This window comes from Corvus cornix, chromosome 7, assembly GCF_000738735.6.
Source record: "Corvus cornix cornix isolate S_Up_H32 chromosome 7, ASM73873v5, whole genome shotgun sequence".
NCBI lineage: Eukaryota > Metazoa > Chordata > Aves > Passeriformes > Corvidae > Corvus > Corvus cornix.
In genome coordinates, this window is record NC_046337.1 from 11500851 (window position 1) to 11514662 (window position 13812).

A 13812-nucleotide genomic window follows, 5' to 3' on the forward strand; every position below is an offset into this window, starting at 1 on the left:
ACACGGAGCATAACACATGGTCACTCCTGCTTCTGATTTGTGAAAATGTAAAGCAAAGGCGTAAGAGGGAATCTGACTATTGATCTTTAGCAGTATTATAATTTTAAAAGAAATTTACTTGTGCACCAAGATCCTTTTACTTAGTGAATGAATAAATAGAAATAGTGAGTCTTAGCTCTCAAAGAGTTTTTACAACTGGTTTGAGTGTGCCTTGGGACAGGTGTATTTGCAGGCCTGTGAGTCACTGTAAAAGCCCCAGAGTTGAAGGTTCAGAAATGAAACTCTCAGATTAAGCCTGTAACCAGTTGTTATCATTTGAAGATGGGTTTCAGTGTCTCTTCCAGCTCGTGGAAGGAAGGTGTTGGTGTCACCTGGAATCCTGATGTTGCTACATAATTAATAAACACAAACCACCAGATATTTGTTACTTGTATATAATACAAGTGCATAGCTTTGCACATATGAGTGGGAAGCTGTTGTGAAACGAATGATGTACAGGAACCATTAGATTTTACTCAAACACACATTTCATTTTTAACAACTTAGTCCCGTTTTTAAAATTCTCTCCGTTCATGTGTCTGAAATGAAATGTATTTAAAATAAAACATTTTAATTCTTTGCCATGTGTTATTTTCTTTAGTTCCTGCTCTGGAATGTAAATTCCGGGTGTGTCTGGATACCTTACAGCCCATGAGAGACAAAGTACCTTTAATAACCTTGAACTTAGCCTTTTTTTGCTAGGCAGTACACAGATGTATTATAGAGCGTTGTCATTTGAGTGAGGACTGGCAGGAGGGGGTTCACTGGATGAGCTTGCCCTTACAAAGAAAAATCATCCATTTTGCCTCTTGTGAAAGAGTAATAGGGCTCTTCTGCACCTCCTCTGAGTCATGCCTTTTCTCCTGTACAAGAATGTGAAATGAGTGGAAGATGACAACAAAATGATCTAAAAATGAAGACTTAGTAAAATGGGGATATAAGAAATCATGCAAATGTGAGGAACCATCATACTCTGATTTCAAAGGTGCTTCAAAGAGCTTTCCTTCCCTCAGCTCTTGCCACCTCTATGACCTGATAGCAGCTACTTGTGTTGGGCTCATGATCTTCATAGCAAACTTAGAAAACAAATTTCTTCTTCCCTGTCATCACTTACAGTAAACCTGGGTTCAGGGAAAGATTTCATCAGCACTACTGCACTGTAAAAGGCCCAGTAAGTACTTGAAGATCATTATCTCAACCTGGGTACCTGTTGCAGAGTTTCCCAAATAGAATGTCTCAGACTTCATCCCTATTTTAATTTGTGAAATTACCTTGAAAGAAGCCTGTTTAGGGTTAAAGCAATCTATTAATTTCTGGTTTTACTCCCGATTAAGATTTTTTGCTCAAATGTTGTGCTACTTGCTTTTGCAGTTGGTTGCCCATGTGCTCTCTTCTATTCCTAACTGGTAGGATATTACAATAATATGGATCCATTTTATCTTTATTTCTGTCTGTTCTCCCACACCCCCTGAATACAGAGGTCTGTGTCCTGTGAGTCCTAGAGAGCAGGTGGACCTAAAAGTCTTCCTGCATTACGGTACATGCCATAACTGAACAGGAGGAAAGTCTAAGTTGGTCATCCTTGAATCACCCTAGATAGTTATGCTAGGCTTTGAACTTGTGTCTAGCAACTTACAAAATACCACCCAAGAAGCCATTGTTAGTGGGAATATTAGGCATTTAAATTAGCTCTTGGGTTGATACTGTTTTAGTAATATTTTATTTTGACATCAAGCTGTGGGGAGTGACTTTATAGTAATGCGGAATAAGGAATCATGACTTCAGTCACTAGGAAGTATTTAATTGAATTACTGGACTGAAAGGGATGCCTGACTCTTGCTTTTTGAGTGTGATATGAGTTGCTCTGACAAGTAAGAAGATGCATATGCACCAGTTCCTGGGATGGCTCACAAAGCACACAGTGTGTGAACTCCTGTAATATGTGTTTTGTGAGGATTCCTGTATTCCCTCCTCTACTCACTATCCCTCCTTCTCTGTGTGTTGTAGAAATTTAATCTCTACCTCTCCTCTGTACTTTCCAGAGCTATTTCCATCTCCCCAAACTGTAACTCAGGCAATGTGCATCAAGTATCATAATAAGCTCTGGTTACTTAGATTTTGTCTGTGTTGGGTAATGCGTGTTTCAGGGAAGTAGTGAAAAATCCTTGTAAGTTTTAAGGTTAATTAGTTTAAGCTTTAGAGTGAATTGTATATCCTAGAACTGAAATAAGAGTAGGAACTGTTCATCTCAACGTGTATTTATACTCATCTTTGCAATTTAACTAAGCAGAAACACGGTGTAGTGGAGTCTGTGGTTCTCCTGGTGACTTCTATGTTTATATCATAGGCAGCCTGCTGAAAAGGGGACAGCTTGCTTCTAGGAGCTGAGCCTTTACAAGGACTGCACTTTACAGCTTGCAGTTTAGGAATAAAGTGTAAATGTTATATATGAAGGGACGTGGCTCTCTACAGCATAGACAAATCAGTGCAAGGGGGAAGAAGCTGCTATCTAATTTGTCCATTTGAATTATCATTGCAGTCATCTTTCAGGGTCACAGATGTACAAAGTCACTGTGCCAGCCAGACTTGCCTTAGGGAAAAGGGAGATCTCAAGCTCTTAGAAAATGGTTCCTTGTATTAATAAAGTGTTGTCTTCTTTTTAGTTTTGACTTGTTGACTTCTTTAAGTCTTGCATGGAGGCAGCAAGTGTGCCTGTCTGAAACCAGAAATCTATATAGATGGAAATCAGTTGGGTTTAGGTATCCTGTGATGATAATGATTTCAGTAACTTTTCCGAATAAGGAGGGACTTATACCAGCAGTGCTCACTACTGTGTCTCAATCTTGTTCCACATCAGCTTCTCTAAGTTGGCAGAATCACCTCTGAGAAGGTGTCAGTGCTAAGGAGAGATGAGTGATTTTGACTTTTTTTTTCCCCAGTAGTTGTGAAAATGGCCGTGCCAGGCTTTTTATGCAATCAGCATTCCCAGCTTTTGCATGGGAACCTCCTTGGTTTTTAAGGTCTCCAATTCCATTTAGGTCAGCATTTGTTTTGTAAAGTCTTTAATGAGTAGATCCAGAGTAAGATGTTTAGCTGGGTTGTGATTAGTGTTTGTATTCTTTGTGGTAAATGTGAATGATTCTGCTTGGCTTAATTTTCTTTCTTTAGGGCTAAGTTAAATTATATTACCTTACACTTGGCATAGCTTAATAGCATCTCAAGGGCTGTTACTTTGGCTCAGCTGGTGTCTTATAACTTGTTAAGCAGCAATAATTTGATCATGCGTCTGAGTCCTGAGGCAAAGTTGTCCTTCATTTTCACTTGACAGACTTTGCCCTTGAACCAGGGGAGACCTTCTGCTTGCTTGTAAATGTTTATTCAGAGCTTCCACCACCTCTTACCAAGTTTTGAACTTGATTAAAACTAAGAGATTAAGGTCAAAACTAGTCTGCCCTTAGTCCCCGTGTTTAGTTCTTCTTATGGATAAGTTAGAGTCAAGTGGTACAGGAGATACAGCAGAGAAACTGGTAAAGTTCAGGTCAGATTCACTGAGATTTTACTGGTCTGCCACAACACATTTTTTCAATTTGAATTTCCTATTTGATCCTGACATACTGTTATTTGATGCAGAAAGTAGCTTTATGTGGGAAAACTGATTTCTTTCATCGTTCTTTCTTGGATAGAACAGCTGTGGAAGTCTTCTACTGTGCGTACAGTATGTGGGAAGAACACAGGATGGTTACTAAAGAAGTCAACCAACTGTGGTATCAGAATCAATTATTAAGTCCAACTTTCAGCCATGGCACAGATGGTTTTGGATGGCTGGACAACAGGCTTAAGTTTTACCTAGATGCAGGGACCTGAGGATGGTTGAAAAAGGGTGCTGAGCTATGGGGAGAAAGTGAACAGCAGCACTGACTGAGGCCAGATAAAAATGGGTTGGGCAGGATTATGTTAGATAAGGACATAACTACTTGTTTCTTTAACTACCCTTTTTCTTTAAAAAGAAAAGGAGGAGGATATTAGTGCTTTTTTTTAATAAAGTCTGAATAATAGTAATTATTTTTATCCGTGCTATGACTGCATTATTTATATTGCAAGCACTTTGGGAAAGATGCTTTCTTCTTTGTAGCACATTAGAGTTCCCCTGCTTGCTCGGGATTTCATGTTGCCTCTGAAATATGAATATCAAATTTTATAGGCTGAAGTAATTAATGACAAAAGGCAGGAACATTTCAGCAATGTCTTGACTCTACCTTTTTATCTGCTTTTCTCCCTCTGAGTATGACTGCTCTATTTGCTGTACCTAATGGTGATTTTTTTATAGGGAAGAACGTGGATAAAGGAGCATAGGTCTACCTTTTGTTTTGAAGGTGTTGGGGAGTGGAGGAAACAAGCTTCAGGAAAACAGAAGCTGTGCTCAGTGTTAGTATCTTATAAGCTGTGACGTGTTTTTGGCTTTGGTGCATTTTTCCCATGACTTTTTTCCTTGAGCCCATGGTTTTCTTAAATTGAGGCTCTGAAGGAGGGGTGAAGAAGGCCCAAGAAATGGATGTATCACAGGAATTGGAGTTTTCCACTTGTAAATCAGGCATTCAGACTGTGCTTATATTTGAAGCTCTATTAAATATCAGTCTGGTTTTTTTAGGTTTTGTTAGCCAACCACGTGGAAACCATGTCCTGTACTGAAGTATCTATCAAATAGGCAATTTAGTACATCAAATTGATGTACTAAAACCTCTCCATGCTCAGTTGAAAACCATACAGAAGAAAATCTGAGATAATAGCAACTTTAAAAAAAAAAAAAAATCCTGCAAAGTTCTGCATGCTCTTGGATTCACCTCCATCCCAAATGTATGGAGCTGGAAGCAGAATTTAGCCTAATGTGATGGTGATTAAATAAAGGAAATCTTATACTCTGATACATCATGTGCTCTAATTCTGATTTTTCTGCATGACCTGGAATCATCTTCCTCATGTGTACTTGGCCTTTGTTTCCATCGCATCAAAAAACTGGAACTAATCCTGTCTAGATAATACACAAATCTGTGCAGAGTAGTATTGTAAGTTATTGCCAGTGAACACCCATTCTAAAAATTACTGAAAAAGCATTTTTTCACTAAAAGTAAAACCTGTCCTATATTATCTACTGTTTTCTGGTTTTGCATCTTAAAACCATTTTCTATGCTACCTTTGAAGTCACTGGTCTTGAGTGATCATAATAAATACAGTAAGATTTTTCTGCAATGATCCTGAGAAAAGTGAGATGCTAGCTTTTCATTTACTGTGTTTATTCTCTTTCAAGACGCTGGGGATAAAAACCAAATGAGCTTGATTGTCAGGAAACCATTGCTTCCCTCTGCTAGTGTCTGCCAAAAGGAGCGTGGTGTGAGTGGGGAATAGGTATTTCTCACCAGCTCTAAGGGGTTGCTGCTCTAAGATCTGGCTGTGGTCGAATATCCTCGTGTAGACACCGCAGAAGCTGGCATGGGCTGCAAACATCTGCACGGGTGTACTGGTGCTGAAGCATGGTTTGTAAGATCCTGTGTGCATGCAGCTTATCAACGGCTCTGCTTGCTCTCAGGGAGCTGAATTGAAGTGGTGGCAAGGCTAAAATCTTCCTGAGTCCTACTTTTATTAGTTAGGAGTAGGCAGAAACTCGTGCTTTTTAGTGCATCAGGAGAGTGCTGCAGCAGCCAGACGGTGCTGCTGAATACTCCAGAGAAGCGTCAGCATCAATCTGGTTCCCCATCCCTTTCCTTTGCTAACAACTGCAGTGGATGCTCTGGATATCACAGAGCCAACTCTTTAACTTAGTAGCCATTGTGACAAGAGCCCAGAGGCATGTCAGACCACTGTTTGGTAACCATTTCTGGCTATAGAGCATAGCCTGGATCATAAAATTCAACTTTAAATTATTCTTAAATGAACAAAACTTGTCTGTACATTTTTCTTGTATATGTGTCTTCACAGTCTGTAGTAATATGCATCTTTATAAAGATGAAGCATTTATTTATGGTAGAAATTCCTGGTCATCATGCTGGTCATGCCTGCTTTACTAGTTGATAATCTTTCTCGAAAGGCATGTGGGCTGGGGAAGTGTTGCTCCCTAGTTTCCCTTCTGTGGTTTTCCTTTTGTCTCAGCCTCCTGCCGTCTTGGACATTCTTATCTCACGATTATTGCCCACTGAGCATCTGACAGTATTTTAAATGGTCATCTAATTAAAGTATATTAATTATGCATCAGGCTGGGCATGCTGGGTTGGAGTTGCTGATGTGTGATGTGTGTAACACCGTACAGTTTTTGCCAATGTAGTACCCGTGTTCTTGCATTAGCCCTTAACCAGGCAGAGAGCCTTGGGACGGAAGGCTCCTCTTTTCTGTGGCTGTACAGGCTGTAGGTTGACAGCCTCATTTTTCCCTTCATTGTTCAGGGATAACTGCACCTATTTTGTTTCTTGGCTCAGAGGTGGCTGCTTGGAGAGTTTAGGATGCCCCACCATCTCATAGGAGGGGCTATAAGAGGTGCTGGGCGACCTGTCTCTGTTAATGATTGTAAATAAACCTAAATGAAGGTACTGGAAAGGGTGGGTTCTGCAGCTTCCCCAGGTCCCTCCAGCACATCTTACTGTCTTAACTTCACCGACCCAGCCATCCTCTGAGACTTAACCTGAAAGGAAACAAGGCTGCAGCGTGGCGTTTTTATCTCCTTGTAGATATTTCTAGAAAGCTTTCTGCTGAAGGACTTATGTGCAGTAGCAGGCTTTGCAGGATGTTCTGTGGTGGCTGGAAGTGGGATCTGCAGCATTTCTGCCCCCCCAAATGTGCTCTGTGTAACTGGAGGCAATAAGATGCCTTTGCCTTTTTTTGTAACAGCTCTTTGTCCTAAAAATGTCAGGATGCTCTTTCCTTCTGAACACAGCTCTGCATGCTCCTTGTCAGTATTTACACCTCAGTGTTCTGTGTGTGTAGAGAATGAGCATCCCTTCAAGAAGTGATAAGTGATAACAGTAAAAACTGTAATTTCCTTGTGTTGACAATGATGAGTGTTGGGGCAGTCAGCATCGAGGTGAGCTACACTGGTCATAATTGCCCGAGGAGGCAGAAGGATCTGTGCAGGGAATGCCATTTGGGGAGTGCAGGCTGGAGAAGTGCCTCACCCTATGATGTCATGGCAGCAGATGGTGCAAATAGCTGGAAATCTGGACCTGGGCTGTGGGGCTGGAGTCACCTGCCCTGCCTGCACATGGGGCTCCTGCCTTTCGCTGGTGAAAATGACTGTCCATTTGAAGGCTTCACATTGGTGGTATGCCTGATAATTAACTTACATAGGGTATAGGCAGTCCAGGTAAGACAAAATACCACCTCTCGATTCCACAGGTGTCTCCTTGATCCTTCGGGTTTTGGCAAATAAGCCCCAGGCCACCGCCAGCAGGTGTCTCCCTGGGAGCTTGGTTTAGTCTTGGTTGCTGTTTTCCTGTAGCAGTACTGGGCACCAACCCTGGAAAATACAGAGAACTGAATTTCAGGTGTGGCTAAGCTTCAAGCAACCTGTCAATAACAACTAAATTAAAGAGTATTTTTTACTAATATGTTGTGATGTGATTTCTACTTTTCCCAAGCCATTTGCAAATATCCTTTTTTGAATATGCATAAAGCAGTTTTGAAGATAATATTGGGAAAATAAAAAAACGTTTGTGGCACTGCTTGCATCTTTAGTAGGAGGAAGAGAAAGGGATCTGTACAAAAAACTGGTCAGGAATTAGAGCTTAATCTAGGCCCTGGCAATGCCCTGAAGTCTTCACACCCTTGAGAATGTCCCTCAGCTCTGTTTCAGTTTACTCACACATTAAAATAACAAAAAATACTTCTTGCTCTTGTTGAATGGCTCTGCCTTTTAGTCACATTCACATAATTTTTAGAGCAAATACTGTGCAAAGCTGACCACAGACCCGGTAAAGGAGGCTGTTGCCTCAGGTGTTTGTAGTATAGATGGCCAGCAGCTGGGTGATGCTGATGCCCACTTTGCCTGCTACCTGCATCCTGACATTTGCTTGCTGCAAACACAGGGAGTCCAGGCTGTTGCCATAAGTTTTCCAGCAAATGCAGAGATGGAGGTGAGAGCAGGGAGGGGAAAGGTTCATTGATTGCTCTGTAACCTGACACATCCCTGCCATGTGTGCATATAGAAGTGGCACCTGAGGGAGCTCCTGTGCCTCTGCAGAATGGAATTTTCTGTCTTGTGAATGAAGGCAGGAGAATTCACTTTATTTTATATAATTATTTGCATAAATAATTAAACTTCAGTAAGGATGAGGCAAAATCTTAACATTGGCACTGCAGTGCAGCACAGAGGATTAATATTAAAGTGGAAAACAGTGTGGTTTATTGGCAGTTCAAGTATGAACAGAATGCTGTGACTACGGGCTAATTCCCGCAGCTCTGTAAAAAGGTGTTTTCTGACTCTGAAAGATCTCCATGAGCCATCCTGCATCAACAGCCTTTCTCCTTGATTGTTATCTCTAGGGCTCAGGGACCCACTTTGTGTCTTTTATCTCTGAAGCTTATGCTAATGAGAGCGCTGTCAGGAGGGATTAATAATGCTGTGCAATTTAAAGGGTATTTTCAAGGGTCCTGAGCAAAACTGGGGTAGCACCCCCAAGGACAGTCAGCAGGGAAAGCCACGGCAGTGAAACACGAAAACAGTACCTTGGTGTGGAGTGTGTTACAGGCTCTGAAATAGCTGGGATGTTTGTGAAGGCTGCGGAGATGTATGGACAGCCTGGCAGGGAATGGAGGGTAGGTGTCCCGCAGGGCATAATGACAAACCTCTGGACGACCACAGGGGTAAGTGCAGGGCAGGGAAAACCTGGTTTTGCTCTTTAAATTGAAATTTTATGTAAATCCGTGGGCTTTCGGGGTGGGTGTGTTTTTCCAAGGTATGCACTGTGGATTTCCTGATGCTCTTGAGGTCTGGGGGAAGGCATTGTGGCTGGCTGGAAAAAGCACTGTGGGAATATTGTATTTCCAAGGATTACTTTGAGGAAAGCAAATCCTTATCTCTATCTCTTCTCCACTTTGATTTTGCCCTATGTACATGTCTGCGTCTGTCTCTCAATTATTGAATTTTTTAAAATCAGTATGGGGTAAAGGCTGTGTCTGTGCAGCTCCTAGCACACGGGTGTTTGATTCTTGTTCAGGTGTCTGTATGAACCATGGTAAAGTAATTGGTGAAACATGTAAGTCCTAGCTCTTAATGAATTTCAGTTTTTGTTGCTTTTGTGAATTCTTTTGGCTGTTTGAGCTGGTGCTCTTTCACTCAGTATCGTAGCTATTACATTGTCTCCTCTTGATCTTAAGTTTAATAAAGCTTGTAGGAGTGTAACATTTGTAACACCACTTTTCTACATCTACTTAAAGCTAATGGAAACTTTCATATGGCTGAAAACTAAGTGACAGTTTCCCTAACTCTTACAAACTCCCATTTCCAGGCATGTTAGCTTCATGAACAGGAGTTTCTAAAAACTTACGTGTGCTGTGTTCTTAGCTGTGCTAATGCTCATATGCTATTAGAGAAGGCATGCTATGGCTTGTTGATGTGATGGCATTACTACTGTCAACATTACGGTTTAAAAAGTTGTATTTTGAAGTAAACAGGTTCATTAAATCCTTTTTATTTATCTCTTGTTTTCAAGTCTTGAAAGCTCCTGTTCTCAGTCATCCCCACAGCCATGTGTCATGGCTACATCTTGAAGCCATCTGATTCCAGGAATGAAAATGTTAATGTCCCTCAGAAAAGTAACTAAAATCATCATGAGTTGCATGATTTCAGATCAGTCTTCTGCGGGACAATTTTGTTTGACTTACCAGGCCAGTCCCTGAGAGCAGATTTTGAATGTTGCCAGGGCTATTACTTATTCTTGCAGACTGAAGTTGGAATTTACTTTCCATATGCTTATTGTGTCTGCCTAGTCTGGTGTTGGATGTGGTTAGGTCAAAGTGTACAACAATTTCCTCATACCAGTTTGGTAAAGTTAATTTTATCATACTGGTATGGGTTTAATAAATACAGGATTATTCTTCACTAACAGAAATGTGCTTTTTAACGATTTCTACTGCCTAAAGGTTGTTGTGCTTACAGAGGGATGGCAGGCATGAATACTGTGAAATTGCTGTAGTTGGGTGCTTGGGACTAAGCAGAACAACTGCCTATGTAAATACAAAGTATTTTAAGCAGAAGACGATTCCAAGTGCTACTTCTTCAAGGATTCTTCTTTTCCTTTGTGATAGGAAAGTTGAAGACCTATTAGGTTCATTAGCTTGTGATTAGACAGAATGAGGCAGCAGCCAAGATGATGAGTATCTCCTTTCCTGGCTAAGGAGGGAAAACTGAAGCATTTGGGATTAAGGAAAAGCACATGGTGTTACAAGAATTATTAAAGCAAAAAGCATTTTGCACTTACCTGGCCTGACATTCTTGGCCTGGGTCTCTAAGGACCCCCTTACCTGTGGCTGATGTACATTGACTAGATTTGCATTGTTGAAACCTTATTCAGAAAAACTCCCACCCATAATGATGCAGATTCTAATTTCAATAGTGTGGTATATAGGGTGAGATAAGAGAAAAAAGCCAAAGTACTGGGTGGTATTCATGCCCTTGTTGTTGCTCAGCCCTTGAAGCAGTTCCTGCTGAAGTCAGGTTTTCAGGACTCCACTTCAAAGCCAGTTGTGAAGGATGATGAGACGGTTCAGCAAATAGTGCCAGAAGGCAGCAGCTGGGATGGGCTGGGACTGGAGCTGGTGACTGGGTTGACCTGGGATAACTGGATATGATGGAAGAGAGGGGGGCAGGTGGCATTGGGGGGGCTGACCAGGGTCACTGAGCCCAAGTGGGCAGCATTTAAAGGCTCAAAACACTGCCTGGTGTGGAGGGTGGGAAGGAGGAGCTGTGTCTGGGGCCAGGGGAGAGCAGCTGGGACATTGGGAGATGGCCAAGCAAGAAACCTTAATGACGTGCTGTGCCCGTGTGTACTTCTGCTGGTAGCTGCGACTCCTTTGTTTTTAAACATTTAATCCTGCTGAGGAGCATATGCACAGTCCTTTATCTCTAGTGGGTTATAGACTCATTTTCCTGGAGAAACCTCTACAATGCTTATGTGGGAGTTGGACAGGCTTGCAGGTAAGCCGTGCATGGGTTTCATGTGTGCTAATGGGAAGAGGCATTTAACCTCAGCTGAAGCTGTCTCTCTTGGACACCCACAGAGGGTGACAACAGAACTCACAGCTGGAAATGGGGGTGCCAGATGCTGCCCTGGGGGGAGGGCATGAACTGAGATATTAAAGGGGTGTCTGTCTCAAAAATATGGTCCAGTGCTCATGGACTTGTGCCTGGCAGAAAGGAGTAAAGAGGAACACACCCTGTTTTCTTTGCATTAGTAGTTTTGCTGGTGTGTGTTCTGGGCTTTTAAAGGGCTCTCAGATCTTCAGGGAGCTGGGCTTTGCCCACCTAGTAGGGGTTGAGCGTGGAATTTGGAAGTGCTGTAATGTATGTCAGCTTTAGCAGCTACCTGCCTGCTCCTGGTGGAGCATGCCATAGGAAGGGTGAGGAGGCAGGTTCCTCTGGTGTCATCCACTTTAATCTGCACCCAAAAGGGGGATTCTTCTGAGATTGATGCAGGTGATATATGTGAGAAGTACCCATCTGCACTGATGCTTGGAAATGGAACAGATGAGGAGTGGGCACAGTGGGCCCAGGACAAGTTTAGGCCTTTGCACAGTCTAATCTGAAGACCACAGCGGGGCATTTTTGTTAGGAACAGATATGATGGAAAGCTCTTTTCCCAGTCTGTCGTCACTGTGGAATAGCTGTCTTCTCTAAAGCTTACAGACAAATAACTAAAAGATTTGGATCTGACACCCTAAAGTTTTTAAAAGCCAGAAAACATCTTTTTTCATTGGAAAGGACATTTGAGACTCTGTTTTAAAAGGTCCCAGGCTGGTGGTGCAGGCAAGGGAAGTGCTGACCCTTGTTTACCGTGGTTTCTGAATAGCTAGTGCAGCCTCTTCTCCCCACTTTCACCTTGCCCAGACCTGAAGGGGTTACGTTTTAAAATGAATAATGACTGAATTTATTCGTCATGGACAAATGATGACAGCTGTTGAGATGCTCCTGTTAGCGCTTCCCAGGGGATAAAGTCAGGCTGGTTCCTAGTGCAAGCCAGCCGAGCCAGGCAGACTCAGCTCATCTTCATCCTGGATTATTTGTCCTGGGTTCCCCTCACTAATAGGGAATTTCCTCCCTAGAAGTGAACCAAAGTTTCCTGGGCTGAAATGGGTGTTGATAAGAATCATGCAGATCTGCAGCCATAGAGAGAGGAGAGAGGCCATGGCTGTTTAAATCCACGTGTGAAGACAGCATGCTTAATGAATCCGAGGGGCAATGATTGATTATGTTCTGGACTGAAAGCCGCGGCGCTCCGTGAAGCACTCTTACATCTGGGCACGCTATGGAAAATATGAAGGAATGTTGAGGAAGCTTATTTGCAGAAGGATATGTACTTGTAAGCAATTTTTTTTTTCTTCTTAAATAATGTAAAGGAATTGAAAAATGTAAAGCAGATTGTCTTCTCTCTTTCTCTGAGACAGCAGAGTGGCGAGCAGACAAAGGCCTCTTTTATAGGGGCATGTCTTTGACAGAGAGTACTCTAAGGTCCTTATAAATGAGCACTGGGGGTGTCTTGGGATGGGAGAACATCAATGGTTATTTAATGTTAGAACGGGGCACCGATTCCGCTTCAGTGCACCTCAGCTGGTGTCCTGAGAGTTACACCCATGCTGAATTTGGCATTTGCAGATACGCTGAAAAATACGATCCCAGTTCAAATGATTATTATGAGCAGGAATCAATGGGTGGCAAAAAAAAAAGGGGTGGGGGGTTTTAACAATAATGTATAATAGCTTGGTTTTCTGTTCTTTTCTGTACTCCCATGTTCAGGTTCCTTTCTGTTCTTTGTTTCTCTTTCTGTTCTGCACACGTGCTGCTGGTAGACTTGATGTGCAGTTCTGGTGTTGTCATTCTGCACTGCTCAGATGAGAAAATGCTGTTGGGTTATTGAAGGGATATTCTGGTTTGATAAATACATAGTGCTTAGTTTGCAGACTTAATGAAGAGGAAGATGTGATTATAATCCGGTCATCCCCAGAACTGTGGGTGGACTGGTTGGATTTTTGGAGTGTTGTATTTTTGCTAATGCTCAGAAAAGCCTGTTTTAGAAAGAAATTATAGTCTGTTTAGTTGCTAAAATGCTACAGGAGTGCAATGCTTTTAATATCTGGATTTTTTTAGTTTTGATTTATTTATTATATGAAATAGCAAACCACACCCTCTTCTCCTTTCAGAGGGCTGAGGCTTTAAAAATGCATATAGAAGAGGAAGTGAGTTAACTAAGGCCGCATGTAGATAGCCTGAAATGCAGCTGATGGAGGATTTTATTACCTGATGAGAAAGGTTATAAGCTAGTAAAAGTATCTTTTGTTTCAAATATGACTGACTTTCTCCTGGCTGTTAAGACACATATGGCAAATAATAGTTTGCTAAATATTTACATAGGAGCTTTTAAAATAAGTGCAAGTGGGACAAGTTTGGCTTAGAAGTTTTTGAATTGAATGGCTGTGGAAGTCTTTCTGAATCACTTAAACCTCTTCCTAGAGGCTTCAGAGATTACACATTTTAAAGTCTATTTTGATCTGCCCTGACCTTGGTGCAACTCACAC

General features: G+C 41.8%; 1 protein-coding gene across 38 annotated transcripts in view; it reads left to right on the forward strand.

Moving 5' to 3' along the window:
• Positions 1 to 13812, forward strand: part of CLASP1 (cytoplasmic linker associated protein 1) — a 173836-nt gene that overhangs the window by 66651 nt on the left and 93373 nt on the right. For 2 of the 38 annotated variants that reach the window (XM_019290402.3, XM_039554540.1), the window contains exon 1: positions 12322 to 12599. The exons of 35 other annotated variants lie outside the window; for them this stretch is intronic. In XM_019290402.3, the coding sequence (XP_019145947.1) occupies positions 12563 to 12599 (37 nt within the window). In that variant the 5' untranslated portion in view covers positions 12322 to 12562. Of the gene's footprint in view, positions 1 to 12321; positions 12600 to 13812 lie in introns of those variants that run through there. One more of the 38 variants, XM_039554548.1, reaches the window with a different exon arrangement.